Below are 27,932 nucleotides of genomic sequence, written 5' to 3' on the forward strand. Positions count from 1 at the left end.
TTCCAAGAAAACAGACTTTGTCTCTTCAGAGCTCTTTTTCCTGAGTTTCCAACTGAAGTCATCAGTGCATGTTTATGATATTACATGTGGTTGCTGAAGAAGTTATTATAATGTCACAAAGAGGATTATGATTTCAGGTGGGGAATAATTCTCATACAAATCCTCTTTCCATACAAACAGCCTTAGTAATAAGGAATGTAGAAAAATAGGGCAAAGATAAGAGTTTTACACATAATGAGCCAGATTGCCCAGTATGCTCCAGCTGCTTTGTACTGCATTGATGGGCTTAAATTTGCTTTGTGTTTTCAAAATGGTGCAAAACATAATGTGTTTTTAACTATTCTTACACAACATTTTCCCGTGGGATGTGAACATATCACAGAATAAATAGCAGCAGTTACCCCAAAAGATTGGTAGCTTTCTTATCAGATGTTCAGTATTAGCATAAGGACACTGAATGGTATGTGTGCCCTGCTTAGATACGGTAAAAAATAAAAATGCTAAATGATTTATTAGCGGATAATTTAAACCTGATTGTTCAGCAAGAAAATACTATGCCATATTTTAGTCTGCTACTAATCAGGACCATTTTATTTAAAAATTGATGCAATATATAATTTATGGAGCTGAAAAATGTGTACCAATTGTAAATGTCTCAAACTTCCCAAGCCACTGTGTATTGCAGCAAAAATGATTGAGAGCATTAACAAATAACATCCTGATCCAACTTTACTTAAGTCAATGGAAACATTTCCAAGGATTTCAGAGGATATTGAATCTAGCCCTAAATCATGTGTTCTCTGAGGTCATGAAAGATGAGTTTATCCCAACATGAATGTCTGAAAACTAATGAACTTTCATTATGTTTATGTGAGCCGCCATGTCCCTCACCCCATTCTTCAGTTTCCTGCTTCTCTTGCACAGTTTCCTTTTCCCAATGGGTAGTTCAGGCAGTTCTGCTTCCTTTAATTAGGAACAGCCCCGGCTGTTTTTGTTAGAGGCTGTGCAGCAGTGGAGCACTTTAAGCTGAGCTGATCCACAGCATCACAGTATAAAACCACCTCCTGGCTGCCCTGAGATTCCCTCAGGACTGTTACAGCCTGACAGGGCTCACACCGCACGTCTTTTGAAAGAGCCCCACTAGTTTCAACTGGAGATAGACCAGCCACTTAGCCCTGAACTTTTGCTGCGAAATGGGAGCACAGACCAGTTACTTCTGGGGGATACCACGTAGGCGGCTGGGCGGGCCACAGCTCCAGCAGCCAGTCTTACAGGCTGCTGCTCACTTCTTACGCAGCTGGTCCTATTGGTGGATTGTCTTCTGATTATTTTTCTTTCAAATTTGTTGAAGTTTAACTGTATTTAAAAGGTTACTTTGTATGCCCAGGGTTACAGTAACACTGAAGAAAACGCAGTCCTGGTTTTCCAAGGAAGCACTTCTCTCAATGAGCCAAATGTTGAATCTGTGCTCTCTTTCAAGAGTGGCTTCATTGCTGAGGACAGTGGTGACCCACAGCCCGCTGCCGGTCACGGACGCTCCCTGAGCTGGACCAGTGTGATCCCACTGGTATGCCCAGCACGCAAACCTCACGGATGCCCTGTGTTTTCCAAGGTGGGACAGGGCTCCGGGTGCAGAGTGGCCTGGCTGCCTGTCCCAGTGGTGGCCAGCGCAGCCCTGCCTTGGTTCATCAGCGTGGTGGGAAAGGAGCAACCCTCACCCAAAACCGGAGGTGTCGCTCTCGCAGGGATTCATGCCCACAACATGGTCCAGAAGAACGATGAGCTCCAGATGAGCCCATTGTCCTGCTCCACCTTCATCTCACTGCAATGACTTGTGCGCTTTTTTTCTGCCCCCTTTTCCCTGTCTCCCGGCGTTTTTCGAAGTTTCCTGTGATTTTGTAACCTTTTAAAGGAATTTCAAAAGTAGTTCAAGACATCACGCACTGCAAGAAGGCTGTTTGTGTGAGCGGCCGAGGCCTTTTCCAGCAGCCAGCCCCTCCCGGGACCGGTCACTGCTCAGGCCGGGGGCTCCGAGCACTCCCCTCCGCCTGCGGGCGGGAGCCCCCAGTCTCGCACCGTGCGGGACCGGCCTGGGAGAGCCATTGCCGTCCTCCCCGACTGCCCCGCCAGCACTGTCACCCGGCCCGGCGGGGGCACTTCGCTAGCTGGGGCGGGGAGGCGGGGAGCGGCGGTGTAGCGCCGCGCCGGGGCCGCCGGTCCCTCACCAAGACCCCCTCCTCCCGTCCCCCCGCGGAGGCGCCGCATGCGGTAGGAATCCGCGGCGGCGGCGCATTCCGCGGCAGCTCCCGGCGGCGCTTCCCCGCGGCGGCCCTGGGTGGCAGCGGATTCTTTCCCGCTGACGTTCCCCCGCTCCGCTCCCGCCCCGGCCGGACCCGCGGGCGGTTCCCTGCGGCGGGAGGGGCGGGGCCAGGCGGGGCGGGCGCCCCTCCCCCGCGGCCGCGCGCCCCCTCCCCACGCGGGCCGGGAGGGGCCGTCGCAGCCCCGCGCCCCGATTGGCGCGCGGGCGGCCCCAACGGCCGCGGGGCCGGGCCGGGAGGGAGGGACTAGAACTTTCCGCGGCCGCGGGCGGACTCTCGCCTCAGCCCGGAGCCGCCAGCGCCTGCGATCAGCGCCCCCAGGCAGCGGGGACACCGCCGACATGACCCACTTCAACAAGGGGCCCTCCTATGGGCTGTCCGCCGAGGTCAAGAACAAGGTACGGGCGGCGGCGCGGGGGTCGACCGGGCTTTGTCTGCGCCGGACCGACGGGGGCGGGACGGGACGCGGGGCTTCGCTGCCTCCAGGTTCCGGCGGGCGGGGCGAGAAGGATGCTCTCGCCGCCGGCCCCGGGACAGCGCCGTCCTGCGCGGCGCCACTCGCGAAACTTGCTGCCGCGGCGGGACCGCAGAGCTGTCAGCACCGGGCGGGCCCGTGCGCGGCGCCGCGTCCCGCGCTGCACCTGCTCGCGCCGGCAGCCCCGGCACGGGGCGTCCCGCTCTTCCCCGCGGGCGCTGTCCCCGCTCCTCTGGCCGGGACCCCGCGGGGCGGGGCGCTGTGGCCCGCGGCCGTCCCGAGCCCGTGTGGCGGCCGGCGGAGCGGGGGCGGTGCGGGGGCAGTGCCGGGGCAGGGCGCAGCCGGCCCGAGCGGAGCAGATGAACCGCGCGGCGCGTCCCGGCCCCCCGCGCGGCGCATTCCAGCCGCATGACATCATGGGCACGGGCGGCGCGCGGCCAATCGGCGCGGGCCCCGCACAGGCCGCGCATTGTCTGCCCCGCGCGGCCCCGCCCCGCCCCGCCCGGCGCGGGCACACAAAGGCGCGCGGGGGCGCCGGGACGCGCGCTGCCGGGGGAGGGGGCCGCGGGGGTCCCAGGACCGCTCATCGGTGCCCGGGGCGCTGCGGCAGGGACAGCCGGCCGGCCTGCGCTGTGACAGGGGCTTGTCACCGCGCACGGTGCTTCGGGTGGAACAGCACAAGAGTCGCCGCTGACAGTCGGTGGGCCCGCGGTGCGCCCCGTGTGCGCTGCTTTGCTGGGCTGCTCTGACCTCTTCTGGGTTTTTCCTCACGATCTGTGGAACAAAAATGTGCTCATGCCAGTGTCCTGTTACACAGTTAGTTAATTTGCAGTGAACCTGGCAAGAGGAGGAACCTTTGCAAAAAAAAAAAAAAATTACACCGGTGAATAACTAGGGATAAGTTGGTGCTCTGTGTCTTTATTCACAGGCTTAAATTCTGAATGTGGTATTTAATAACTGGTTATTTCACACACGTCTGGTTTCAGACTTCAGCACATCCCCAAATCCTGTTTTACTTGTGGTTGAGTAGAAAGGGGAGGAGGGAGGAAAGTATTTTGCCTTAAACATTGTAATTTATGTAGAAAGTCTAAGTTAATATGTTGGAAACAGTACAAAAGATACTTTTCTGTTTTTTTTCTTTATTTGCTTTCTCAGGATGATTGTGGGGTTCTGCTCCAAAATTTGATGACATCATGTAACCAAATGTCTTCCAGAGTGATTGCTCCCAACATCTAAACTCAGTGGTTTATCTATTACAGTGGCTTATCTATTACAGTCTGAAAAAAGACAATAAAACATATGCTGTGTATTATTGCATGGGAATTAGGAAGAAAGTAAATGCCCTTCTACTATAAAAAAATATTGACAGAATCGTATAGGCTTAACAGTGATCCCTTATGGGAACAAGATGGGAAGAAGTTCTTTGTTCTTTCTTTCAGTTTCTTATTGTCATCAGCTTCCTTAGGGCCTCCTGACAGGAACTCTTCCAAGCCTGTGTATTAACAGAGCTTGGAACGGGTGTATTTTATGCCTTTATGCAAAGAGCCTTCTACTTTATCTTCCTGTGTCTGTTATTTCACTCATGTTCTCTGCTTTCTTCAATGCGAATATATTGCAGAGGGATGGATATTCTGTGCCAGCTTCAGTTTGTGTGCAGGCTTCTGCTGTAGCCCTCGGAAATGTCAGTACAGCAGTGTCATAAAAAAATTATTAAAATGCAAAGACAAATGAACTCACCTTCCTTAAAAAATAGGCAAACATAAAAAACAGCTAACAACAAAAACTCCGGCAAAAGATATAGCTTTGAACTTTGAGAATGCTGCTTATACTGTACGAGGTCAAATTTCAAAGCAATGATGTTATAAACACTTATGTTGTTTACCTCCTGTAGAGTTGTTTTACATGAGTCTGTGCATTAGGTATATGTCTGTTTCTCTGTATAATTCTAGAGGATCAGAGAATAATGTTTCTGTAAAGACTGGCAATTCCTTTTTCCAGATCCTTCTGTCTCATAAAGATTTGAAGAACAACATTTAGTTTCTAGCTCTTGGTGGACAACTTTTTGATACTGATCTCAATCACACATTCCAAATCATGGACCTTTGTGCAAACTATTGTGTTATGTTAGGTTTTTTTTTTTTTAATGTGTTGGTTTGATGCTTGTAAGTAGCTGTGGTACCTCCCTGCCTGAATGATGGTCAAAGTTAGATGCTCGTTTGACTTTTTCAGTGCTAAGCCTCAAGCAGTGTTTTCCTGCAGAAAACATGTGTGTTGATAGCTATGCTGCCTGAGGGCCCAGCTGTGCTGGATAAAAAGTCTCTTGGTTTTGGTTTTTGTTCTTTATTTTCTCATTTAGCATGGAATTAGTGTTCAGAGAAACCTTTTGTTTGCTATGGTATTTGCATAGATGAATATAACATCCTGATGCTTTATCAGAATTTTGTTTAATTGATGTTCAAGATTCCATCTCTAAGCTTAACTTTGTTTAGTTTGGTTTTTAGGAATATTTTTTTTTTTGTCCTTTAGAGGCTCCACCTTTCTCTTGTTTTGCTCTTTACCCTAGGTTACACCAGTAAGGTGTTTGGTCTCTGTTATGGATCTCTTTTCCTCATTCCTACAAAGAGGATGGAGTTTGTGTACTGGTTCCCAGCTGTAAGGAAATTTGTCTGCATGAGAAATGTGCAGGTAGTCAAACCAGTGTAATCCCTTTGAAGCTGATTCCCTGTTTACTTGAGATCACAGAAGATACTGATCCAAAACAAATATTCAGTGAGGAGCCCTTTAAGCTGATTGAAATGGGAGTTTCTTCTGCAGGCAATAAATAATTTTCTTAAGCAATGGGAGAGATTCTGCGGTATGAGGTTAGCATAGCTTGAGATGATGGTGCAGTTAGATAAAGCTACAAACCAATGTTATATTTGTCTCTAATTTACAGCTGAGGTAGGTAAGAAATTAGCAGCAGCTTTTGCTCCATTGTGTCGCTGCATAAGGTGTGCAGCAAACAGGAACGCTGGGCAGGAGAGGTTCCAGTTCACTCGGCTGCTTCCTAGTGACGCTGCCCCGCCCATGGAAATGATATTTGTATCAGCCAGGCATTTATCTTTTCCACCTCTTATGTTTGATAGACTGCCAGTTTCATCTCCATGTGAAAGGAAGGATGGGCAGAAATACATCTTTATGAGGATTTAAACTTTGCATAGCGTTTGGTTATCCCGTGTCTTGACTCTGCTATCATCTTCCTTCCAATCCATCCTTCCATCACAAGCTGGCACTGGCCAGGACCATTTTCCAAAGTTTTTGAAGACAGCAAAATAACTGAAGTGAGTTAGTCTGTCCCTGCAGCTGCCACCCTGAGATGCCAAGTGCTAGAGATACGGAAAAGGGGGGGAAACAAACTTTATAAACTACAGGCTGGTAGACAAATGAAGCCTGTAAACAAAATATCTCCTATTTTGCAAGTGTGCAGGAGGACAGTTGTGCTTCCTGCTTTCCTTCTTCAGGGCAAATATGGATTAATGAAAAAGCAATGAAGTCTGTGGTAAATAATGCTAACCAGTCCCAGGTATGATTATTATGTTCCTTCTGAACGTGCTGAGGAGAAGACTTCTGTAGTATGTTTCACTTGCTCAGGGCAAATAAATTTATTTGTCCAAAAATTACCTTTTTGTGAACATTTTTAACTGGAAACCAGACTCTTATCATTATCTTTCAGATTTTTTTTTTTTTTAGCTAGTGATTTAATAAGCTACATAAAGTTTTAGCTGCCTGTAGTTGGACTGTTATGCCCTCCCCTTCCTCTTTCTCACCCCTTTTTTCATAACTGTAATAATACCCTTTTCCTTCTTAAAGTGTAACTGTTCCTACTATATACTTGTTTTACCCTTCCACATTTCCATAGACTATTTTCCTTTAGCAAACCTTTGCTCGCTCAGTTTTATGTAGGAGTGTTTACTGGTGATAAAGTATTTCTATTGATGTTTTCTAAAAGGATGTAATAAAAATGAAGACTGCATTGGAATAAGGCAATGAGAACTTAGGCTTTGAGTGCACAGGTGGGTGTCTTCTGTGCTGATAACTGACAGTGTAGGATTTCTGCATTACCAGTTGTCTTAAACATAGAAGTCTGTGTAGCTTTTGAGGTAGTAATATCTTCAATTTACAAGTTTGGAATTAAATTCAGGTATTTAGTTTAAAATAAAATCAGCTTGTGTGACCTTTCCATAATAAAAATCTTAAGTTTGTTGCAGGGAGAATAAATTAAAAATCCAGTATTTTGATTATGTCAGAAATATTATAATAGAAATATATACATTGAGATTTTAGAAAGGAAATTTCAGAGGAAGCAGCAGAAGGGTTTTACAGGATCAAGCACTGAACTTCAGTTTGCTACAATTAATTAATGGTTTCTAATAGTTTATCACATCACATTTACTAGCTAAAAAATCAGCTTCATCGTGCGTAGCACTGAAACTTCTCTCTTTGTGTCCAATTTCTGTATTTTTTCCAAAGAACTGTGAAATTTTTCCAGTTGGATCCAGGCTTTAGTAACAAATCTGCAGTTCAAATGAACAAGTTCATAACTTCGTCTTTTATATTTGTCTTCCAGAAATCTCTCAGTGTGTTAACCTTCAAGCATCCTATTTTTTTAATAGCAGCTCCCAAACCCCCTTTATAATTTTAATACAGAGATGAACAAAGTGCTGAATGAAAATTTCCTCTATAGATTTAGTTAATAAAACTGTCAACTAAAAGCACAGAATGCATTCAACATAATAGTACTTAATGGTACAATTTTGATGACTCAGTCAACAGCAAAACTGTCCACAAAACATGAATATGACAATGGAATAATTCCAAAGCTAAACTTAGTGTTTGGCACAGTAACTACATGTATCACTTAAAACACATTAGTGATTTAAACAATGACAACTTGTATTTTGTCAGTCCTAAGATGCTCTCTTTTTAATGCATTAGCAAACAGATGATGAATATTTTCCAACTGATTTCCATTATCACTGCTGGTTACTTCTTTCTGATGCTTACTTTTATCTTGACTGACAATACTGAATTTCAGTAACTTAGGTTCAACAACACTTCCTATCAAATGGTCCTGCTGGATGCTTCATTTGCAAATCACATGGTGTTCTTTTTCTGAGCAGAAGCATCTTATTCTTCTGAGAACATGTTTGCCACTTCAATTGCTGAACCGTGAGTTTAGCCTTTTGCTGGAAATTTTGCAGAGGATTTTTTTTAAAGAAGCCCAGTAAAATGTCAGAATTATTAAGCAGTAGTAACTTATTAATTTGTATTCTAGTGTAAGATCTCGTGTGTGAAGGGTTCTCATATTGATTGAGAAGAAGTATTAATGTAGCAGCCCTAATCAATAGCTACATATTTTGGTTAGATTATTTTTTTTAAAGGAGGAAGGTATCCCAGCAGTGGAGAATCTTAACTACAGTGTCTCCATTCATCTTCATCCTTCACTGTCTACCTCAGAGTGTCTGCCCTGCCTGTCCAGTTTTCCTCTCTCACTGTTACTGTCTCAGGACAGGTCTGGTCTCTTGAGTACATATCAGGTATAGGTTTCTAATTCTGTGTCTACTCCAATAGAATTATCAATACTACAGCAGTAATAAGTAGACCTACTAGCTGGTACAAACTAATAGTGATACAACCTATGTAGCACTGAGTTGACATTCATATCTACGATACATCTCTTTCTGTGATAAGCAGAAGCAAGTAATTTGCCGTGCAAACGCTTCCCTTGCCAGCACTTTGGACATTAGCACCCCTGCCATATGGTCAAAGCCTCCTGTGTTTGTCAGCCAAGCATTGCCTGTTCTGCACATTTGCCCAAGCCCACAAACAAGTGGACTTGCCCTGGGGAGCCCCTGCACAGCCCCACTGGGCAGGCATACCCCATCTCCAGTGTCACTGTTCGGTGGCCTGCAAGTAGGTGAGATGAAACAAACCTGTGAAAGCAGCCACCTGAGTGACATCTGGCAGTTGTTGCCGTAAACAGCTGACAGGGGAGTTAATTTCTTTTTCTCAATGGTTTAAATCCCTAGTAAGCCTTGACCTGTCATTGCCACAGTGACAGTTGTCTTTTGGAATCCTCCTGTGTCTCAAAACTGCCACTTGGAAGAGTGCACAGCCGTTCTTGAACTGTGAGATATGTATTGCTGCCCTGTGGTAAGCCCTGTGTGATGGATGTAATTTCCAGTTCTGTCTCTTGGCTCACACCATTTTTTCTAGGAGGAAGGCAATAAATGGTATCCATAGCCAGGATTAGCTCCCGCTACCTCCTGAACATCAAAGCAGAGGTAGAGCAGGCACAGGACGGCACAGACAAAACTGCCAGTGCTGCCGCCCGCAAAGCGCGGTGCCAGGGGAAATCAGGAGTGAGGATGTTTGCTGTGAAGTTTGTCTGTGTTTAACCTCAGGAACAACACTGTCTGCACTTAAAATTCAAAGCACTTTCTGTGAATTTATAAAATGTATTATAGTGACCTTGTTTCTGGTGGAATAATAAACTTTTACTAAGCTTTTACTGGCCATAGAAAGACATAAAACTTGCTGATATTAACATTAAAGAGTGTGGGATAAGTATCAAGTCTTGCATCCTTTACGTGTAACCTGACAGTGTAAGTCCTATGGCCAGAACACCTCCGAAGAAAATAAATTGAGTTTGACAGTCATGATGATTAAATGGGATTAGTAGTCTCAGAAAATAAGACATCTAATTTGCATTACAGTATTGTTTAAAATGTACAGATGACAGCTTTTTGTGTGGTTTCAGAGTCAGACTTAGTTTAAAATTTAGAGAAAAATACCTATTATATTCCTGTTGCTGAGTCAGTGCCCTTAAAAGATGGATGGATGCACACATTGTTTTGAGATAATGCCACATCAGTTGGGTTTTGTGTTGTTTGTTTTTTGGTTTGGGGTTTTTTTTTTTTCCCTTATCTCAGCTTATTTTGTAAGAAAATTAATTTGGAGGCTTTTTCTTGCCTCCAACTGATTTACAATTTGCCTTGAAGACTAAAGGATAGAACCTTCACTGTACTCAGAATTGTTAGCTTCTGTAGCTACGTAACACCATATACACTCTGCATCTGACACATCCTTTTAAGGCAAACTTTGTAGAGATTCCCATCCCCTATGGAACTGTACAGGAAAGGCCTTCAGTAAAAATGGGCTTGAGGCCAGGACACGTAGGGCAATTTGAAACAGATTTTTTCTAAGTGAGATCATGTGAAAATCCTTCTTTTTTTAAGAGGGACTCTTTTGCTTAAAAATGCTGTTTCTATGTATCTGATTCTGAAGTACTGTTAACTTGTATAGCTATATTCAGCAGCAAATGCTGTCTTTTGAGTATTTTTGATTTTGCAGTAATACCTCAGAGTAACTTACGTTGTTTCTCTTTAGTGGGATTGAACTACAGTGTTTTTCTCAAAAACAGTTTAGACTTTCTGCAAGTGGTTCTATGTTTGGGGCCTTTTTTCTTTAAAAATAAACAAACCCCTCAAACTTCCCTCTCCCTTATTTCCTCCTTTTTTTTTTCCTTCCTCCTCCTCAAACAAGTGCAGAGTGTAGTAGATATTAGGAGCAGAGACATAACTAAAGTTCTTTTTCCTTATATATGCCATCTCCTAGGTGAAGCAGCTATGATTCTGAATGTGTAAGTTACAGAGCTGGGAAGGCGTTAGCGAGAGCGGAGGATCTGGCAGTCAGAGCCGACCCTGGCAGTGCGGTGCCACGCAGTGCTGCTCTCACAGGGCCATGGCAGCGAGGCACCACTGAATATTTAACTATTTCTGCACTGTGTTGCCTTAGTTTCCTTGCTGTTCTGAAATGCTTCCATGAAAATAGGATCTGATCTACTGTATCAGATCCTAGCTGGTTGACTTATAGATGGATTCTAAACAGATCTTCCTACCTTGCTTTGCATGTTTGGACCATGGCTGTTCACTGAGTAAAAATCGATATTACTACTATAAAAAAACCCTTTCTTTTCTTTCCTGCCAAGAGAGCTGTCCTGTTATATTGCTGTCCTGTTGACTTTTCCACTGCTAAAGTCTCTTATTTATAAATAGAGAATATCATCTTAGTATTTCTGGTTTTGCTTGAATAACAGTAATTTAATTGAAAAGTGTTTTTCTGTTGTCCCTAATGAACTGACAAAGTGCCAGAAGCCTTGCCAGCAGAAGATCAGGGATAGCAGACACCTGCACTTGGGAAGGGATTTGGTTATATGCAAATGTTTGTGGTGAAAGGCAGCTCTGACCTCGCTGCTAACAGGGCCCCTGCAGAACAGGTCCCTTCTGAGCTGAGCATGGACGGAGCAGAACGCGGAGCTCAGGCCAGCATGCACCAGGCTGAAGGATGTGCTGGAGCAGGACCTGTTCTGTGGCTCCTGTTGAGATTCCCACCACATGACCAGCTTGAGCTGCCACTGCTTTGATTAACTTTATAACTGTGTGGGATCAGTTTGAAGTTACATTATATATGATATGTGAACGTCACTACAGTGTTAATTAAGCATATGTAGTGCAGACACATCTGGTGTTCTAAAACTCAATGTTCTTTGCTTATTTTTGTAAGAAGATGTCCCCTTACCTTGCTGACATCATTGTATTAGTCATGCACCGATAAAAGTTAAAAGTACAGCAACTTTCTAAGAAAATGAAGACTATTGTCTTTTTACTATGGTCTGTCTTGATAGTATCCTTTATCATTGATAAATATTGGTGTGAAAACGTTCGTGATCTGGAAAGGTACTTCTATTTGAAAAAAAATCTAGCAGCTTTTAATAAAGAGTTAACAAAAAAGCTGTGAGATTAAACAGGGCTAAATAATTGGTCTTTGAATGGATGGAAAAGAATGGGAACAAAACATAACTAACAAAGTTAGAGTTCAGTCAGAGCACCCAAGCATTCTGTTCTACGGAAGAATAATGGAACCTTAAATGATTGAGGATTGAGACCTGTCTCACACTCCATTTGCAGTACAGTGTTGCCCACAGGTACTGCTGCTGGTGCATGTCAAACCTGCAGTGAATTCAGGTGCACAGCGTAGCGAGACTACAGCTGACCTTGTGGTACCCAGAATTCTGGATGCAGTGTGTATGTGCATCCCCCGCCCGCCCCAGCAGCGCTGCCTGTTCTTCCTGCGCCTGCTCAATTGCTGGATGTTGGTTTAAAAGTTACTACAGGGTGTTTAACCAGAACCTCTTACTTAGCAGTTTGACTGTCTTTCGTGCTTTAACAATAGCACTTTCTTTTGTACTAGTTATAAACTTCAGTATAGTGAGCTTATAGCTTCATTTTTCCGTACCTTAAACTACATTTTCATTAAATAAGAAGTTGAGCTAGAAGTCCTTCTAATAATAAACTTAAAAAAAAATACTTGTCCAGCTGTCTGCTATACAGAGTTTATGATTTATATACAACTGCCAACAGGAGCTATGTAAATTTCAAGTTAATTTCATCTTTCTTTTCTTAGACTTCCTTCAGTAATCTTCTAAATGTCAATTGTAGACCTTTAAAGATGGATATTATTAGATGGATATTATTACAAAATTAAGTAAACATTTTCTAATGTGTTTATGGTCATAGCTTTTTTTTTTTTAATATCACATTAATTGTAGATTATATTCTTCTTATAACTCTTTTCATATGTTTAAAGCACAACTTGCCTGGGTGGCCATACCCAAAGTATTTTTGGTGTTTAACATTGGTTAACATTGTATATCACCTACTGAACTTTAATTGATCAGAGATACACCCAGGAAGGGGGTGGGGGTTGGAGGGCAGGGGCAGCAGAAGCTGATTTTTATGTTTTATTCTTTATGCTGAATTTATTATTACCTTTTTTACCTGTTCAGCTAATGGGAGTTTCATGGATTTAAATCAGAGGCGGCTGACAGGTGACCAAATATGATCAGGGCACTGGGTGGGAAACACTGAGCACTAGCTGGGAAATGCCTCTTGCCGTGGGACCTGCCACATCATCGGGTCCATTTCTCAGTCAAGCCCAAGCCTGGGATCTCGAGTGGCAGCAAACAGTCAAGTGTCTGAGCTTGCTGGGCAGGGGCAAAGGAGGTGCCAAAGCAGCAGTCTTGAGGTTTACTTTTGAAAGGGTGCTGAGAAAATGCAGCACAGGCTGTGCCTTTACTGAAGAGGCAATATGCATTTTGAGTAACATTTAGCAAAGCTTGCATCAACAGACTTCACTTTCCTTTAACTAACTTTTTTGAGAGGTGTGTTTGAGTTTCTAATTAGCTGCATGCTGCTGTAAAACACAATCCTGCTGTTGTTGGTAAGTGAAGGGGGTTTGAAGAGACAAAAAAAGGTCTGGAGAGATACTCAGACTAAAATAATCAGATTTTGTGGTCCTATTTGGAAGGTGAAGTGGGAAGGCTTATCAACACAGTTGGGCCTTGGAAAAGGGCTACAGAGTCACAATATTTTGCTTGTAATGTGACATATTTTAAAAGCTGTTGTATTGGGGGAGAAAAATAAGTAAACTTGAAAGAATATATGATTGCTGTAGTAGCAATAGATCAGAAAAGTACTCTCAGAAAGACATAATGATCATTGATCTTACTTTTTCTGTTGCAGGCTCCTTCTAGCTTTTGAGAGCTTATGAACCAGAGGAACTTCCTGGTTTACTGCTAGGAAAACTAGGTTATTTTCAGATTTTCTTTTTTTTTTTTTTTTTTTTTTTGTCCTGCTTATGCACCAGATTGTTTTGTTAGATTATTTCCTGCCCACCCCCAAAACAAGAGCAACTAGCTATCACTGCAGTCTGTCCGGACAGCAGGTTACCAGTATTTCCAGTGCCATGCTCAGTACTTTGTTTCAGAAGACCTCCCAGCTAGTGGTGTTGGATCCTGCCCAGGTTTGCTGTGTTGTATCACAGCTCAAGCCAGTTGTACTGGATGTGGGTTTCAAAGCCAAGAGAATCTGTTCTCCTCAGGGAATAACAGGCTTTTGTGATGCAGGCTGGATCAACACACTCTTAGCTGAGAAGAAACTTCATATCCCAGTGCTTTTTAACATGAAAATAGCAACAATTCCAAAGAATAGGTAGTGAAGATTACTAAAACTATATACTGCAAAGAAATATAAACTGTTCAGCAATATACAGACTAAAGATACAGTGCAATATCAAGAAGTATGATGTATGGTGGCAGGACCAGAAGGTGCTACAATTGGAAGTGGAAACTGATGACTAAGGAGAATTACAGTTGTAAGCCAGAAAACTGTGACTCTGACAAGCAGCGATAAGAACAAGAACTGTGAGAAAAAGTGTGAGAAAGTTTAGAATGGGGGAGGAGCGCTGTAGTAGTACAGCTGCAGAGAGTGAGAGAGAACCACAGTTTGGGCCAAGGCAAGCACACACCTGAGCTGTTAGCACACTTGAAGGGGAGGGATGGTGGGGGTTGCTCCATGAGTAGTTTGCAAGCTGCCAAAACCCCACATTGGACAGCCAGGGAGTAGAACACCTAGTTCTTCCAGCCTGCTGATCTGGCAACAAACGCCATGCATGACTGTGGGTATCCTACTTGTAGGATGACTTGGAAACTTTGAGGCATGACTTGTTCTTACTCCACAGAGTTTAAACTGGTGCCTATGGGAAGAGTGCCAGGAATTTTGAATTAATATTTATCCGCATTTAAAGATTGTAGCCTAAATTTTGATTTACAGAGAAAAGAGTGAGGTGTTGGCAAGTTACCAATTATGCTACAAATAACAAAAAAGTACTGTTGAATATTAAGCAAAATGGATGCAGCTGTAAATTTTGTGTGCTAGGTAGCGTAGTGGGATATAGTGAGATCTTTCAGTATTAGCATTAACACAGTACAACAGTCCATAATGACAGAAAAAAATACATGTTCAAATACCAGGGCATATTTAATGGTGGCTTTCTGTTTTTTAAGTATTTCTCCCTTTGGTTTTCATCTGGATTTTTACATTCCCTTTACTTTTGGGTTTCTCAGGCACAAATATGCCTCTTCTGGCATTTGCTGTTGATGCTGTCCTGGTCAACATACATGAAATTAGCAGGGAATTTGAATTTGTCCTTATGAAGAAAGGCCATTAGGTTGGTAACTCAGATAGCAAGAAGTTCCACTTGACAATAACCTTGGTATCCTGTCACTCCCTCTTCTAACCCACTTTCAGTAAAAATCAAAACCTTGCATTTTCCCATTGTCTTAGGTTCTCCATCTCAACTTAAAAGGTATGCCATTTATTTACTCCAGAAAACTAAAACTGTAGAGCAGAAAAATACTGTTTATGTCCTTCTCACTCTCACTCACCATTAAAGCTGCAAATTAGGTATGTACAGTAATCTATTGACACCATAGAATTTTAATGCAGAAGTTTTAACTCAGTTGTATAATTAAAAAAAAAAAAATGCTGGAAAACCATTCTTCCTGGTTATAAGAGTAACACTTACTTTTCTGTGCCATTTTCTTAGTAATATGCATAGTCAGCAAGCTGCTAACACTTTTTTGTCCCGGATGTTTTGCTGTGTAAATTTTAGACATGAGATTCAGAACTGTGTCGTGTAACAGCAGGTGATGAACAGAATGGGGCAGCTCAGGTGCCGGTAGCTTCAATTCCAGGGGATAATTTGGGACTGGCTGTATAACCTGCCTCACTCCCACTTCTGAGGAGTAAGGGCTTCTAAGAGCTTCTGCCTTGATAAGAGGAGATAATTATGCTTTCATCTTCCCCCTTACCATCATAAAGCCTTAAAAAGGGAAGGAGAAAGATCTAATTGGAAACTAGTGCCAAGCAAACAATAAAGAAGTATCATTGTGGGTATCTTTGGCCTCTGCAAGACAAATCACTCCTGAGCGTAGTACTTATTTCAATGCAAAGAATGTTTTTAGGCACCACTGAAAGCATTAAAAAAAAAGTCAGTTTACTTAGTTACAAATTAATAAAACTTGAAAAGTTGGTATAGGAACAAACTGCTGCTTAAAACGTAAAATTTAGGTCTTAAAAGCTGGAGTTTTCCCGTAGTTATCTTTATTTGCTTTCAGTAGTTTATGACTTAAATGTGTAAAAGTAAAATTAATATTAAAGCCTAAACCTGGATTAAATTCAGTATGAGATGAATATGCTTCCATACTTTTAAGAAATCTGGTAAGCTTTCTCTACTCAGTCTTTTTTTGACTAAAAAACTATTAATTTTGTGTCACTTCAAGCAAGGATATGGACCACACCAAATTTCACCCTATGAAGAATATTAACACCTAAAACTGAGGGCTTTATTTATTTTTCTATTCATTTTTGTGAAAAAGTATGTGTGTAACCTCTTCATATACTATCTTGGAGTTTTCTCTTGCTGTATGTGGCCCTGTACTTTATTTACCTTGGAAAACAGCAACATACAACCTATTCTGCTGCACTTTTATATGTATATAAATTTTAGGGTTTGCTGGCAAACACCATTCCTGTGATAGAGATGTTCACTCACTTTGACAAGCAGGTGCTTTTGTTGTTAAAACTTTAGATCAAAGAGCAGATTCTTCAAACGCTTACTAGTACTTCGAATTTAACGTGCTGCACGTTAAACATTTGATCCCTGTTGTGGGGGCATAAAGCCTGAAGCTTTAGTCAAAAATTTCATCAGAACTAAGAAGTGCAACTGTTATCACATGACGTGTAACTTTGAAAGTTTTATCTTTCATAACCTGCTTTTTAAGTCTCAGTGACTTTTAAAAAACTACGCAGCGTGCTTAAACTCTTTTTCGAGATAATGTTACAGTTTTTTTCCAGAGTAATAGCAATATAGACAGCTGAACTCTTAAACTGGAGATTTGGCATATACACAGCCCTTAGTGTACAGTGTGTACTGTGTGATTTGGAAAAGATTAGTATAAAAGGACAATTGAAAGTCCATATGATATCACTTATGGTGTGAAATACTGGTTAACATCATCACTCAAACTGCACATGCTGCAGGCACATTGAGTAACTTTAATGATCTCTCTGTGTCCCTTGAAGTTGGCCAACATAACTTCATTTGTTTCCAGGACTCCATACACTTGATAAAAACAGTGGTGATTGCCATTCTTGTGCTACAGATGGAGGGAGGGGTTTCACACTGTGAGAGGTCCCAAACAGGAAAGTCCTACCTGAACAGAACAAGAGGCAAGAATTGGGTGTGAAGTTGCCAGAGGAATACAGTTTAACCCAAGGATTCTAGCCTTAGGCATACATGGGCATAGATGTGTGTATATCACATCACCTGCTAGTTATTAGCTGCATCTGACATTCAAAGACGAATCTTGGCATGTAAAACAGGAATGACCTAATAAGAGGAAGAAGTGACTTCTTGGATCCCCAAGTTCTAGTCCTTCTACTCAACAACAACTGCAGCCGTATAATTGAAGTGCATCAGTTTTTGGTAACAGAGAAGAAGTGTTTAATTTATCTGTAATAGAAGATTACTATACAAAAAAAAAAAAAGAAGATGATTTTTAGCTGAAATACTGGTATTAGTATAAGTGGGGTTTGCTGCTTCTGCATCATTAACAAGACAGTCTTTAATGCTGGCTCTACATGACAGTCACTGTTTAGCAAGATAAGCATGTGAGACATTTTAGTTCCTGATAAACTTAAATTTGTGTCCATTGGTATTATGTTAAAATCGCATGAATGTGTGTGAAGCTCAGGAAAAAGCCAAATCTAATGTGATCTTAACTGGTATTGAAGAACCTCACACTCAAAATGTTCTCTTACTGCATGGAGAAGTCTTCTAGATTTCTGCCTCCTTCCTCACAAATTCTGATACAACATGGAGTGTTTTGCAGAGTTGTAACTAACTAAAGTTGGGATTTTATACAGCTATAGTTGAAAATGAGTAAGTGAATTATTTTTTTTAAATCAAATTAGAAAGTTCAAAAGGACAGCAATACATGAACCCAATTTTTCTGCAACTGCTTTTTACTTGTGGCTTTCAGTAGCAAGGTGATATGTACTGTCAGTCTTCTAAAGACTACTTGTAGTAGAACTATTAAATTGCTACTTATTATGCAAAAGATTACCTTTCAATTAATCATCAAATTTTGTGTAGCTTTTTCTAAACTGAATACAAAGACAACTCCTCCATATTATGAACTTTATTAGCAGTCAAGAACTGGTAATAAGCAAGTAACACCTACAGTTTTCCTCCCACCAGCTTAGATCACCCATCATTTTCACCACTTGTATTAACTTTTTTCCTTTCAAAAGTATTTCTAACTATAAATCTGAAGCATCAAAAAAAAGAATAACATTTACAACTGTATATGTCTTTGAAGATTTGTCATAACAAAATAAACAATTGGCTTCCTGCTATCTGATTTTAAACTTCTGTAAAATCTTTATATCCATTCCTACAATTGAAGCTTTTCTACATTGTTCTGAAACTAGCTTTTTTCATGGCACTGATGACAAATACTTTGAATGAAGCTGCTTTAGTAGACGATATTTTCTTTTGCTATGGACTTGTAAGATTTAAGTATCTTCCATGGAAGTTCAGTACTTTAAATGGATCAAATTTTGGCATGTTGATTAGTAGTAATGGAAAAACCCATCATTTTTTTTCAATTTATATCAATGCTTCCAACTTCCCCTCATAGATAGCAATCAGAGGAAAACTGGAGCGACGCTGATAGGCATGTGGAAAATATGAAGTATTCACTGACTTAGTGTTACATAACCCCGGGTTTTGCCATCGGATTGAGGACGCTAAGGATTCAGAGCAAAGCATAACCTGGCTCCTGGTAGTGCCTGACCTGTCACTCTCCCTGCTTAACCCCTTCCTGTCATATGTTTAAAACCAGACTCCTAAGTTTCCATGTCTTTAGCTTTTCAGATAGATTAATCTTTGAAGAAACCATCAACACGCTTCACTCTTCATAACATAGTTTCCCACCCTTTCAAAATCAAAACACAAGCTTTGCCCAAATTTAAGTAAAACTGTACAGTAGCAAAGAAAATTCAGAAAATTAGCAGATTTAATAGCAATGCTTTTAGTGGCAGTAAGACAAGTTCTCTCACGTGTATAAGCATTTTTTATTTCCTATCTCTAGATAAGCACTGTAATGATACCGCATGACACTTTAAAACCTCTTGAAACACTCAAGATTTGAACCCATGTGAAAGTACTCCAACATAAAGTAAACGTTTTCCAGGAGAAGTGATAAAATTCCATCCGATTACTTCTAAGTTCCCCAAAAAATGGGGCAGCAATTTAATGTTCAGCTCAGTTGTAATCTCAGATATGGAATGCACTTAGTATTACGTGATGAAAATTTTTGCTGTTTTTTTTCTTTTATATGCTTGCCAAGAAAGATTCAAATAGCCACACTTGCAGAAGTCTTCAGGGTTCTCACTCTTATTGGTTTCCATATTTACTTTTTCTTTTTTATTATGAGGACAGAGGAGATAGAGTCAGATCTTTAAAACGTGTCTCTTGATGGCATGATCACAGACTTAATTTCCTCTTAAAAAAAAAAAAGCTATTCCTAGTGTTTAAAAATAAATGAAGTTGTAGAAAGACAATTCCAGTTGTATACCAGACTATTCCAGCTGCAGGATGGCTAAACTATGACTTCTAGCATTTCCTTTAAGCTGCACTGAAACAGAAACTGCCTGAATTTTCAGAAAGCAAAATATCTGTTACATTTCTAACTAAAGAATTGTGGAAGAGACTAGCTTAAGCCCTTCTCTGTACCCATGTGAATGTTAGAACGGTGAATTTCACATAGCATGAACTGTCAACATACAAATGAACAGCTCAAATTGTCCGCTCTCTTCTAACTGGCATATCAGAACATACCAGGTTCTGGTCTTTCTACAAATCCTGTTTTTTCTTTTGAACTGCTGCACAGAAATGTAATATCTGCTGTATGTCTCATCTCTACATGTAGCTTAGGATTTTGTGGGTGAGATCACTTTTGTAAGATCTTTTTATGTTCTACTGTGTGGTAAGGGTAGGATGGTATGTTTCACTCTTCTGGGGATGTTTTGGGATCAGTCTCCTTTGCACAAATATTTATTTTCACACAAAATAACTGACCTCATGTCCAAGACTGCTGCTCTTCTGCAAGTTTGAACAAGCTAGTTTGAGTTCTACCAAATGTTCTGGGGGAGACAAACTAAGATGACATAAGCCTTGTTTCCATGGGAAATAAAAATAGCCATGAAAAGTAGTTTGTAAGGTATTCAGCAGGTTAGGAAGGAGAAAAATGATAACAGCTTCCTCATATACTGTTTTCAAATGTTAACCATTCTGGTAGCCCCTCAGAAAAGGGGCTGCCCACCCCCTGCTATTACCCCATCGCTATAAACAATGTGGTTGTGCTGCTTCACAGCAGCTCCCCCTATGCAGCTGTGAACTCCAGCTCGCTTTTCTAGTCCATTTCTCATCTTAGCTGCCTAATATCCAAAAGATGTGAATAAAAATTAAAATGAAAAAAAATCATGACACTTTCCTCACACTATTACCTCAGCTTTCTTCCTTTTTTTCTTCAATGAGAAAAAGAACGTCTTGATTATTTTAGATCAGCTTTGGTCTAAGCACTGAAGTACTTGTTATCTTGTACAGAATATTGCACAAAATTTTACATCTCAATCAAGATCTGAATGAGACAATGGGCTAGTCCATTATCCTGATCTGTAACTAAGGCACCATAGCACCACTACTACAAATAGTCTAAGGAAAATAAGTATTACTCAGAGAAGTTTTTGAAGTAAAGCCAGAGATACAGGAATTTTCCATTCCCCTTAGAAGAAAAATAGAGAACAGAACACTGTAATTTTTAGTTTGGTCAGTTTGGAGTTTGGGATTACTAACGCTAGCCAAAATGTAGAAATCGCCTCTATCCAAGTAATTCAGATTGGTTGGAACTATAATCTCCTGCAGTATAAATAGCTGCTAATATCTGGCCTTTCTCAGCTGAAGTCTAAGACTATATGTAAAAAGTCTAAACTTTACAGTTTGATCTGAATGTGAAAAGCTTTACATGAGTTTCTTGTTAGGAATTTGTAAGTAGCTGGTAGTAGCTGAGCTCATTTTCCATCAGTCAGAAATAACACGAGTACATTCTGTGCCGGCCTGTCAGGTTTCTCGCAGTGGCTCCCTCATTCCCCGTCTTGCTCAGTGACCCATATGGGACAACATCTAACGAACGTTCAAGTGTGTTGCCAACCTCTGCACTAGTGGAGTTTATTTATGCCTTAAAATCTTGTAATAGATAAATTGTTTTGTTTGCAGGAAAAGTAGGAATGCTTCCAGTGACAGAATCCCTTTTCTCCAACTCACCAATATTGAAAAGTATTGCAAAAGTAAGAGGTTTAGGCTGAAGGAAGGTTGAGCTGCTTTTAGTCTCTTCAGGGGAGAGGAACGAAGGGCAGAGTGTGGTGTGTGGGCCTGTTAGCTGTTTGCATCACTGAAGTTTCAGGTTTTCTCTTTGTAAAGTAATGGTGCATTAACTATGCAATTAAGACGTGAGATCAAAGTCTTCCAGCAAGGCCAAAGAAAAGAGAAATAGCAGGCACACTAAAGCTTAAATTTAAAAGAGCCACACACACAACCCCCAAAATCTCCAGAAAGATAACTCGATGTTGTAGCACAAGGGCAAAACTTACTGGTTTATCTCTGTTAATCATAACCTCGAGAAAAAGAGCAAACCCACCCTAATAATCTTTGGCAGAATAACTTATAAGGTATTAAATAAGAGTTCCCATGTAGAAATCTGCACTTGAGCAGTACTACTGATGACACGGTAATTCAGAATTCTTGTGTTCATAACACACTATTTCACTTTTGTAGTTCCTGCTAAAGCCGAACTTGGGTAGAATATTCTTTTTGAAAAAGTCATCATTCCTCTAAAGCTGTCAAAAGCCTATTCACGAGCTCCAGCAATTCTTACAGTAGGAAGAACTGTTAAGTGTTTCAAAGCGCTATTTTCAAATAAAGATTTAATAAAGCCACAAACATTATCGTAAAAGAGATAAAGACTTACATGTGTACCCTGATATGTAAAATACAGTACTGGCCAAACACTGTGGCATACTCTTTGAAACAGATTTGGGGAGAAACAGTTGCAGTTTTCTCTCATGAAGTAACTTTGTAACTACTTGTGTTACAGATTGCCCTGAAATATGACCCTCAGATAGAAGAAGATCTGCGTAACTGGATAGAAGAGGTTACAGGGCTGAGCATTGGTGCAAACTTCCAACTGGGATTAAAAGATGGCATAATCTTATGCGAGTAAGCATTTATTTATTAAGTAACCTTATTTTTAGCAGTTTTCCACTTTTGAGGAAATAAGGAGGGACTTTCTGAAGACTCCCCCTTTAAACACATCAACAGTAACAGTCAAAGTTAGCTGACCGTAGGGTGGGAGACAGCTTCATTGAAATTGTGGAGAAGAATGAAAACTTAAATCTCCTTTATATTTCAGCAAAGATTTCTAAATTTAATGGTGAAGCTCTTTTCTATAATAATCAAATGGCACGCAAAAATTCTTACGGTTTGTTAGACTTGTTGGACATGAGATCTGAGCTAGGCACTCTGTATAAACCAAAACATTAACCATTTTGATGAAACTAATGCAACTAATAAAGCGTGAATGAAAATATATAATGCCTGCACAGATGGTATAAGGTTGAGATTTATTGTTTAAGCATTTCCCTTTTTTTCACCTCCCCAGGCTTATAAATAAGCTGCAGCCAGGATCAGTGAAGAAAATTAATCAATCAAAACTAAATTGGCACCAGGTAAAACAAAAAAAACCCCAAAACTCCACCTCTAACCCCTCCAACTCTCAGACAGTTCTTTTGTTCTGTATTAACAAATTTGCTGTGGATATGGTACACCTTAAATCTGAATAGCACCAAGTTTTGTTTATGATACATACACAACAATTGAGGATACTGCATACATGAACAGCACTTGACGGAAAGCAACTATATCTGAGCTTGGGCATAAATGGTAGCTGAGTATACATATTTAATAGCAATGCTTTAACTGTTAGATGAAATTTCAGATGGAAGAAAAACATAGGGACATATAGTAAGGCCTTTTTCCAAGTTAAAAAAAAGCTGTTAACTCTCTATTAAATCACAACTAGAGCTTTCCATCCAGGCAGTGCTGCAGGGTCAACAGTTTGCCTGTACTTGCACATTCGAGGTCACTTTATGAAGTGTGCTCCTGAGAAAGCAGCTGGAGAGGATGGGGAGGGAAAGGACTTCAACAGTCTCAGAATAAATGGTTGTGTAACAGAATTCAGAAAACAATATGGTGCAAACCAGATTTGATTTCCTGTGAGTGTTCTAGGGAGCACTTTCCCCACAAGGGGCTATCAAAGGCAACATGCATTTAGAACAAGCATTGGCAGGGTTGCTGGTTAGAGTTGACTGCCTTTACTGTTGCTGGGTCTAGCTTAGTGCCACTATATCGGCCTCTTGTTTTTATAGGCATTGCATACTTTAAATATGGTGGAGATTTTTTATTTAAAAAAAAATTGAATACCTCTAAAGACTTCAGAAGGAAAAATGAAATTCAGTCCTTACTCCTTATATTCCATATTGCTTTCCAATTTCTACAGTGCACAGTGCTAAAAAGTGCTAACAAACCCCAAAAGCTTAGTTTAATTTGTCCCAGGAGTTGTGCAAGATAATACCTTCAAACCAAGTTAAATGTTATTACTATCCACATAGTTTGTATTTTACTCAAAATTATCAATGGCTGAAGTCAAACAGCATGGACACTATGGTGAATTTTCCAATTTGAAGCAAATTTTAGATCAGGATTTCTTTTAGAAGGGCACAGTTGAGGCAGTTTTGTCAAAGACCCCTCTAACAAAGTATATGAGTCTCATTGATGGAGAGATGCTGGGCTAGATAAAACCTTAGGTTGATTTCTAAGTCAATATTAAAACTAATGAAAAATAATATCAAACTTCCTACCAGTCACTCTTAACCACATCAACCGTTTTATCCAGTTTGCACAAGGCAATGAACTTACATTAAACAAGCAAAACTAAACAAACCAACCAACACCAGAAAGCCTTAAAATTACTTAGTTTCTAAATTGAAACACTGAGTAGAAAACTGGCTTTTTTGTTTCTGTTTAGCTGGAGAACATTGGGAATTTTATCAAAGCCATCCAAGTCTACGGCATGAAGCCACATGATATTTTTGAAGCAAATGATCTTTTTGAAAATGGAAATATGACTCAAGTACAGACTACCTTAGTGGCCCTAGCAGGTCTGGTAAGTATTTGTATCCCTGGAACTGGCACAAATCTACACGGCCGTCCAAATGCACCCTTTCCACTCATAGATACAGAAAACAGCATACAGGCTGTTGGGGGGATAGACGGATAGTGTTGCGAGTCCGAGATCCTGCAGAGGTGGCACTTGAGGGCTGTGTCCTACCGCATCCTTCCAGGGAAGGCTGGGAGTTCAGAACCATGATTCCTGACTGCACATGGCCTTGCTCGGGAGCTGTGTCTCCATACACAGAACCGGGGAGGCTCACAGAACGCTAATCCCTGCAGAATATCCTGCTGACAAGATACTTGGGTCACTTTGGGCTGTCACCTGCAAATGGCCTGGGGAACCGTTACCTCCTCTCACCCCCAGCACAGAGTTCCTCATAAGAGATGAACCTGTTTGTGGTATTACTTGAGAGCCCAGGGTCAGGAAAACCAGTGTTCCAGTAGCAGAAAACATACTTCATACACTAAATACTATATTTTCCCTCCCCCTAAATAGGCAAAAACCAAAGGTTTTCACACTACAATTGATATTGGTGTCAAATATGCAGAGAAACAAGCACGAAGTTTTGATGCAGGAAAACTAAAAGCTGGTCAAAGTGTAATTGGCCTGCAGGTAAGTGTGAAATTCAAGTTTGCAGTTAATCTGTTATAATTGAGAAGGACTTTCCTGTTTTGATTAACTGACATTGTTTATGCAAAAACAATTGCAGAATTATAAAATATTCTTATCACAGAAGGAGGTATGAGATTTTACTTCTTGTAAGCAGTTAATTTCCTTTATAAACTCAAGTGAGTGACTGGAAAATTCTTCTGTTTGTTTTAAATCTGCAATAAGAGTGATAAGGAGGGAAAGAACAGCTAATCTTAGCAGTATCACCTCTGTCCCATACAGTGGTTTTAAAGTAGGTGTCTTTGGATGGCTAAGGCTCCTTATATGGTAGTAACCTTTTTTCTCTCCACTTTCCTTAATAGTCATAAAAAACCCACAGTAACTGATACAAAAATCTTAAAATTCCTGTGATAGAGAAGTTGTGGTGATGCAATTAAATCATTACTGTCCAGAATAAAAGTGAATTATTACATTCTGATGCATACAGCCATTCTAATTGTACATGCGGTTGGGCAAATGCCAGTCACTGAAATCCCTTAAGTTGACGGTTGTGTTTATTTTTCCTTTTGAACCTCAGTACGGAGAAAGGGTAATTTACAGGTAGTGGTCAAGGAAAGCCTGCACCATAATTACTTTTGCCGCCAGCCATCAGAATTACCAATCATATTTGTTTCCTTAGACCATGCTTGCTGTACAAATAAAACCCACTTTTTCTGTCCACCTCTTCTTTCCCCTGATAAAGATGGGCACCAACAAGTGTGCCAGTCAGGCAGGCATGACTGCTTATGGAACGAGAAGACACCTCTATGATCCAAAAATGCAAACTGACAAGCCGTTTGACCAGACCACAATTAGCCTACAGATGGGCACTAACAAAGGAGCCAGTCAGGTAAGCAGGACTGCGTGTGACCCCGGTACCATGGAGACTCGGTGGGGTAGGAGAGTCCCTGAGTGGCGTGCAGTAGCAAAGTCTAACTGGCAGCAGCAAGAGGGTAAAGCTCAGCTGTACTTTTACGTGGTAAAACGAAAGAACTGAAGTTTCTTATCACTAACCAGCATGTTCTGTGCTGAATATATTAAGGCATAAAAATGAGCTGCTGCCTCTAGAATTCCCAGTTGGTTCTGTGTTATACTAGAAGAAAACCGTAACTTCATTTCCAGTATTAACCAGACAGAGGCAAAAAATAAATTGTTTCCTGGGCACTACCTCAGTCTGAACACTTGGTACATTCTCTCCAAAGAGGGAAATAAACTGGACATTTCTGCAAGGACTTTATTCTGCGACTTACCTACAAGCTGTAGTTAAACACAGCTGCTGCGCTGTGTTTTGCTCTACTTTAATTGCTACTTTCTAGCACTTCCAGTAAGGTGTACTCATTGTAATCATAAATGTAGTAATCACAGGTCTTGACCTGCTTACTGAACCTCTACAATCCTGTTTTATTAGGCAGGTATGCTGGCACCAGGTACCAGGAGAGACATCTACGATCAAAAGCACATATTGCAACCTGTGGATAACTCAACTATTTCATTACAAATGGGTACCAACAAAGTAGCTTCACAGAAGGGAATGAGTGTGTATGGGCTTGGACGACAAGTGTATGACCCCAAGTACTGTGCTGCACCAACAGAACCTGTCATTCATAACGGCAGCCAAGGGACAGGAACTAACGGGTCAGAAATCAGCGATAGCGATTATCAGGCAGAATACCCTGATGACTATCATGGAGAGTACCAAGATGACTATCAAAGAGATTACCATGGTCAGTACAGTGACCAGGGCATTGATTATTAGCTTTGCCTCAAGAGTTCAGTATTAGTCCATTATTTTATTCAGTAAGAACGAAACTAGCCTTGTGGAATTGTTACCTGTCTTTCCCACACTACGCTTAACGTACCTAAAGAAATATTGCCTTACATACATTCCTTTTCCTTTCTCTGCCCCTTCCCTGTCTAGTTGCCTTTAGTGCTGTAACAATTGTAGTGTACAGCATAAACAATAACTGCATATGAAGTAAAAGGAATACTGTGAAAGGGGGAGTGCTCTTGTACAGCCAGGTTGTCTAATAAGGAGCTATGCATTTTCACAATCTCTACTTAAGTAGGTATTTACATACCACATTAAGCCTTCATTTTACATATTTACAGCTTTTCTGTTTTCCAGATGAGGTAAAAGAATTTCATGCTTAAAGTTAATTGTGGTCTACACCAATTAAATCTAAGACATCATGTTAGTGATTTAAATATCATTCCTATGTTTCTAAGGTAATGTTTGCTAATGGTAAGTCTTGCATTAGACGTAAGTGTGCATATGTGATTGTGTATTCATTCCATTATCAACACTGACCAAACTTAGAAATAGTTATCTTACTAAAAAGGGAGCTTGTACAAAGTCTTGAGCCAACAGAAGTCCCATGATTGATGGTGCATTTACCTTTTATTGTGCCATAATATATCCATGTAGAAATGCTTTTTCTTCCTTGAACTGTATTTATTGCCACACTTCTCAAACTGATCCCAGTGTATTTTTATAAATAAATATTTTTTCTTAAAGGTACGTAGAAGGTCCTGTCTCATTTGTTGTGCCACTGTTCTTAAAGATTAGATGCCACAAAAATTATTCCCAAACCAGCATTGCCTTTGCCTGTGTTAAGGGTAATGTAGAACTGCTTGCTGTCTGTTGCAGTTTGGGTTCTTTCTTTTCCATGGGATTTAAACTAATAACCTTGTAAAAGTCTCTTGGGAGTGAGTGACAGTGACTTCACAGGAAAGGAATGTAGCTCCTTCACAGCAGAGTTCACTTCCCCGCTACATGACTGTAAGGCTGTGACCAGAAATACTGTTCACTAAATCCCTGCCCTTTCTCAAGGCAAATGAGGAACTGCACATTTAACACTGTGTCTGCTTCAGCCTGTAGCCTTCGCACCATCACTCTGAGAACTCACAATGCCCTTGCTTTAGAGCAGGTAAAGAGACATCCCAATCTTTGCGCCTGCTGGCCTGCAATCTGAGTCCTTTAGTTACTGATAGCAGAGCTTTACTCCTAAGTAGAAAATGCTTCCTTCTCACCATGGAGTGTGGCTCTATTAATTTACCAGGACTGGTTTTAACAGAGGAAAAAAAAGAGTATGCTATCAATGGGGGCTACCATTGCTGATCCTAACCCTTGTAAAAAAAATTAAAGGTATTTTAAACATATGTACTGCAGATTAAACTTACTTGCAAGTTCTGTACT

The 27,932-nt window shown here is 41.0% G+C and overlaps 1 protein-coding gene across 1 annotated transcript; it reads left to right on the forward strand.

Annotated features, from left to right (window-relative positions):
* Window positions 1-2,556: 2,556 nt before the first annotated feature.
* On the forward strand, window positions 2,557-27,254 carry CNN3 (calponin 3). The gene is made up of 7 exons (XM_082054062.1): window positions 2,557-2,716; window positions 21,953-22,074; window positions 22,517-22,583; window positions 23,942-24,079; window positions 24,584-24,700; window positions 25,440-25,586; window positions 26,145-27,254. Exons 1-7 carry the CDS (start codon window positions 2,660-2,662, stop codon window positions 26,490-26,492), a joined length of 996 nt encoding a protein of 331 aa, XP_081910188.1. The 5' UTR covers window positions 2,557-2,659; the 3' UTR covers window positions 26,493-27,254.
* Window positions 27,255-27,932: the final 678 nt, after the last annotated feature.

The sequence above is a fragment of the Streptopelia decaocto genome (assembly GCF_964273445.1).
Source record: "Streptopelia decaocto genome assembly, chromosome: 5".
Lineage (NCBI taxonomy): Eukaryota > Metazoa > Chordata > Aves > Columbiformes > Columbidae > Streptopelia > Streptopelia decaocto.